This window comes from Hibiscus syriacus, unplaced genomic scaffold (assembly GCF_006381635.1).
Source record: "Hibiscus syriacus cultivar Baekdansim isolate YM2019G1 unplaced genomic scaffold, ASM638163v2 tig00111989_pilon, whole genome shotgun sequence".
In the NCBI taxonomy this organism is placed as follows: domain Eukaryota; kingdom Viridiplantae; phylum Streptophyta; class Magnoliopsida; order Malvales; family Malvaceae; genus Hibiscus; species Hibiscus syriacus.
The window spans coordinates 892150-897520 of record NW_024063230.1 but is presented as its reverse complement, the minus strand read 5'-3'; the positions used below and the strand labels follow the sequence as shown (position 1 = coordinate 897520).

General features: G+C 40.4%; 1 protein-coding gene across 1 annotated transcript; it reads left to right on the top strand.

The window, feature by feature from the left end:
- Positions 1-1038: 1038 nt before the first annotated feature.
- On the top strand, positions 1039-5162 carry LOC120173832 (splicing factor 3B subunit 1-like). Its single transcript, XM_039180898.1, is given in 4 exon segments — positions 1039-1113; positions 1220-2199; positions 2202-2390; positions 2393-5162. Coding segments are annotated over 3 exon segments (3801 nt in total). The 5' UTR covers positions 1039-1113; positions 1220-1232; the 3' UTR covers positions 5038-5162.
- The last annotated feature ends 209 nt before the right edge of the window (positions 5163-5371 follow it).

Genomic DNA, 5371 nt, shown 5'->3' with positions numbered 1-5371 from the left:
GGAATGTCATTACCTCCATTCCCTTAGGTATTGTAACATTACCGACGTTTTGGACTAAAATGCTCTTAAATTTTTATTTTTTTTCAAAAATATTCTTCTTCTGTCATTGAATAATAAAAAATCTACGAAGGTTAAATTACAAATTTATCCTTAAATTATTTTAGATTTACAAAAAAAAACTATAATTAAAATTTTATATGAAGTTCAGGGGTTAATTTTTTTTTACCATTTCATTAAACCTTTTTTATATTTTTAATTTTGTAAAAAAATTATATAAATATTATGAATTTAATTTTTTAAAGAAAATATATAAATATTTTACAATTTGTAATATTATACAAATTTATAATAAGGACAATTTGGTCAAATATACATTCCAATAATCTTTTATTCCTTTTAACCAAACACAGTAATCTTACATTCCTGCTAAACCAACCAAACACAAAATACAACATTCCTAGTAATCCTATTCCCTGGTAATCTTTTATTCCCACTGGTAATCTTACATTCCGTGAACCAAACACACCCTAAGAGTAGTGATAATAGAATTTGAACTTAACCTTATAAGCTCAAATTTTTGAATCTCAACCACTTACACCAACATTCGTCGACGTCTTTCACTCACATTATGAGTGTACATAATCCATACATTTTCAAAATTTATGGTTGAGTTTAGTTTCACTTACCTTAGCAACATTGAATCAATTGAAAATAATAAAAAATTGAAATATAAAATAAAGTACAGATGTATAGTGTCATAATATTAATTTTTATTTTATAATAAATAAATATCATTGAAATTAATTTAAATTATTCTTAAATTTTATTAGTTAAAAAAAATACACTTCAGTCACATGGATGTGATGAAAGTATATATGATTTAAAGAAAAAAAGCAGGCTTAGAAGATTGTTTTAGAGTAGTATTGGGCCGGGGTCCATACTTAAATCTGACTTGACCCAAAACCAAAACCGACGTGTTTCAGTTTTCTAAGTGGGATTATATCCATCTCGGCTCTCTCTATATAAATAATCCCTAAAAATCACTCGGGGCTCAAAATTTTGTAGCACTGGAACATCCACAGATCTGCAAGCCATATAAACCAACACCTTCAGGTCAGTCGTCGTTTCTATTCGATTCGATCTTAACTATTTGATTTGATTTCATCTTTCGTTTTTTTTATTCTAGGTTTTTATTGATTCTTCTCTAAAAAAATTGTAGAAAAACCCTAATTATGGACATAGATAGCGAGATAGCGAAAACCCAAGAAGAGCGAAGGCGAAAAGAGGAGGAACTCGCCTCGCTTACCTCCCTAACTTTCGACCGGGATCTTTACGGCGGGACAGACAGGGATGCTTACGTTACTTCCATCCCTGTCAACGAGGACGATGATGCGAATCTCAATTCCATGGATTCTGAGGTTGCTCGGAAGCTCGCCTCTTATACGGCCCCCAAATCACTCCTCAAGGAGATGCCCCGTGGTGAAGAAGATGATAACTCGTTAGGGTTTAGGAAACCCGCGAAAATTATTGATCGTGAAGATGATTATAGGAGGAGGAGGTTGAACCAAGTCATTTCTCCGGATAGACATGATGCATTTGCCGCTGGAGAGAAGACGCCGGATCCCTCCGTGAGGACTTATGCCGATGTGATGAGAGAGCAGGCATTGAAGAGGGAGAAGGAAGAGACTTTAAGAGCTATAGCAAAGAAGAAAAAGGAGGAAGAGGAGGCGGCTATGGTAGAGAAAGAGAGTGGTGGTACAGCTGCTGCGGTGCCTAAGAGGAGGAATAGATGGGACCAGTCCCAAGATGACGATAGTTCTGCTGCAAAGAAGGCTAAAACGTCTGATTGGGATTTGCCTGATGCGACTCCTGGTATTGGGCGTTGGGATGCTACACCTACGCCTGGGAGAGTTTCTGATGCAACCCCATCAGTTGGGAGGAGGAATAGGTGGGATGAGACACCAACACCTGGGCGGGTGGCTGATTCAGATGCAACCCCTGCAGGTGGAGTTACCCCTGGTGCAACCCCAGCTGGGGTTACATGGGATGCTACTCCAAAAGGGTTGGTTACTCCTACGCCAAAACGACAGAGATCTAGGTGGGATGAGACTCCTGCAACCATGGGGAGTGCGACTCCAATGGCAGGGGCTACACCAAATGTTCCTCTTACACCTGGGGTTACTCCTTTTGGTGGTACTGATTGCAAACACCAACTCCAAGTAATCTTCGCGGGCCTATGACTCCGGAGCACTATAATTTGTTGAGGTGGGAGAAAGATATTGAGGATAGGAATCGGCCATTGACTGATGAGGAGCTTGATGCTATGTTCCCACAAGAAGGGTATAAGATTTTGGAACCACCTTCATCTTATGTGCCTATTAGGACACCTGCTCGAAGCTTCTTGCTACTCCAACTCCTATGGGAACTCCACTTTATGCTATTCCCGAGGAGAATCGTGGGCAGCAGTTTGATGTGCCTAAGGAACCACCTGGTGGGCTGCCATTTATGAAGCCTGAGGATTATCAGTATTTTGGGTCATTGTTGAATGAGGAAAATGAGGATGAGCTGTCTCCAGAAGAGCAGAAGGAACGGAAGATCATGAAACTTTTGTTGAAGGTAAAGAATGGAACACCACCACAGAGAAAAACTGCTCTGAGGCAGCTCACTGATAAGGCAAGGGAATTTGGTGCTAATGCATTATTTAATAGGATTCTGCCATTGCTTATGCAACCTACATTGGAAGATCAAGAGAGGCATCTCTTGGTTAAGGTTATTGACAGGGTTCTGTATAAATTGGATGAGCTGGTTAGGCCTTATGTGCACAAGATTCTTGTTGTGATCGAACCCTTGTTGATTGATGAAGATTATTATGCACGTGTGGAGGGTAGAGAAATCATTTCTAATCTCAGTAAGGCAGCTGGCTTGGCTACTATGATTGCTGCAATGCGTCCTGATATTGACAACATTGATGAATATGTTAGGAATACAACTGCTAGAGCTTTTAGTGTTGTTGCTTCTGCACTTGGGATTCCTGCACTTCTGCCATTTTTGAAAGCTGTGTGTCAGAGTAAGAAGTCATGGCAAGCTAGGCATACTGGGATCAAGATTGTTCAGCAGATTGCTATTTTGATTGGTTGTGCTGTTCTTCCTCACTTAAAGTCCCTAGTAGAAATCATAGAACATGGTTTGAATGATGAGAATCAGAAGGTGAGGACAATTACTGCTTTGTCTCTGGCTGCTCTTGCTGAGGCTGCTGCCCCCTATGGTATTGAAAGTTTTGACTCAGTTTTAAAACCATTGTGGAAGGGTATCAGGTCTCACCGAGGTAAAGTATTGGCTGCATTTTTGAAGGCCATTGGTTTTATCATTCCTTTGATGGATGCGATTTATGCTAGTTACTATACAAAGGAAGTTATGTTCATTCTTATCCGTGAGTTCCAGTCTCCTGATGAAGAAATGAAGAAGATTGTGCTCAAGGTGGTGAAGCAATGTGTGAGCACAGAGGGTGTTGAAGCCGAGTACATCAGGAATGATATTCTACCCGAGTTCTTCAGGAATTTTTGGGTGAGAAGGATGGCATTAGATAGGAGAAACTATCGGCAGCTTGTGGAGACAACTGTTGAGATGGCAAATAAAGTAGGTGTTGCTGACATTGTAGGGAGAATAGTGGAGGATCTGAAGGATGAGAGTGAACCCTACAGGCGTATGGTAATGGAAACAATTGAGAAGGTGGTTGCAAATTTGGGTGCATCTGATATTGATGCCAGGTTGGAGGAACTTCTGATTGATGGTATTCTTTATGCTTTCCAAGAGCAGACCAGTGATGATGCCAATGTGATGCTTAATGGATTTGGTGCTGTTGTGAATTCACTTGGGCAGAGAGTGAAACCTTATCTTCCCCAGATCTGTGGTACCATAAAATGGCGATTGAATAACAAGAGTGCCAAGGTCAGGCAGCAGGCAGCTGATCTTATTTCAAGAATTGCTGTGGTTATGAAACAATGCCAAGAGGAACAATTGATGGGCCATCTTGGGGTTGTTCTATATGAGTATCTCGGTGAGGAGTACCCTGAAGTTTTGGGATCTATTTTAGGAGCCCTCAAGGCAATTGTCAATGTTATTGGTATGACAAAAATGACGCCTCCAATCAAGGATTTGCTTCCAAGGTTAACACCTATTTTGAAAAATAGGCATGAGAAGGTCCAGGAAAACTGCATTGATCTGGTTGGCCGTATTGCTGATCGAGGTGCAGAGTTTGTACCAGCTAGGGAGTGGATGAGGATTTGTTTTGAGCTTCTTGAGATGCTTAAAGCTCACAAGAAGGGTATTCGAAGAGCTACTGTCAATACTTTCGGATATATTGCTAAAGCCATTGGCCCACAAGATGTCTTGGCCACTCTATTAAACAATCTCAAAGTACAAGAACGTCAGAACCGTGTTTGTACTACTGTGGCGATTGCAATTGTTGCTGAAACATGTTCTCCTTTCACAGTTTTACCAGCATTGATGAATGAGTACCGAGTGCCGGAACTTAATGTGCAGAATGGTGTCTTGAAATCTCTTTCCTTCCTGTTTGAGTATATTGGTGAAATGGGCAAAGATTACATCTATGCTGTGACTCCATTACTTGAGGATGCTCTCATGGATAGAGATTTGGTTCACAGGCAAACTGCAGCCTCAGCTGTGAAGCACATGGCTTTGGGAGTCGCCGGGTTAGGTTGCGAGGATGCTTTAGTCCACTTGATGAACTATGTTTGGCCCAACATATTCGAGACTTCGCCTCATGTCATAAATGCTGTCACGGAGGCCATTGAAGGGATGAGGGTAGCCTTAGGTGCTGCAGTGGTACTGAACTATTGTCTGCAGGGTCTCTTCCATCCTGCTAGAAAGGTTAGGGAAGTATATTGGAAGATATATAATTCATTGTATATCGGAGCTCAAGACGCTCTAGTTGCAGCATATCCTATTCTAGAGGATGAGCAGAGTAGTGAGCAGAACAACATATACAGTAGGCCAGAGTTGATGATGTTCGTATAAATTGGGGGGTAGGCAGATATCACTTGGGAAGTGATGGTAAGACTGAATTTTCTCCTTTGCTAATGCAGCAGGTAGTTGAAATTAGAACTCGTACGCTTTATAATGGGGGATTGTGACATTGATTATTTTAGTGCTTTTATTTGGTTTACTGTGTGATGTAGCTGTATGCTATGAAATGATAATTTTGCAGAACTTTATGTTATTACCCATTCCAATAAATGTGGTGGTTCAGAAGAGGTTCATAGTTGCAGCAAGCATTTTGATCGTCAAAGCTGTTGGATTCAAATCTTGTGTATCTGTATTAGCTAAGCTTGTATTGTAATCAATGTCTGGT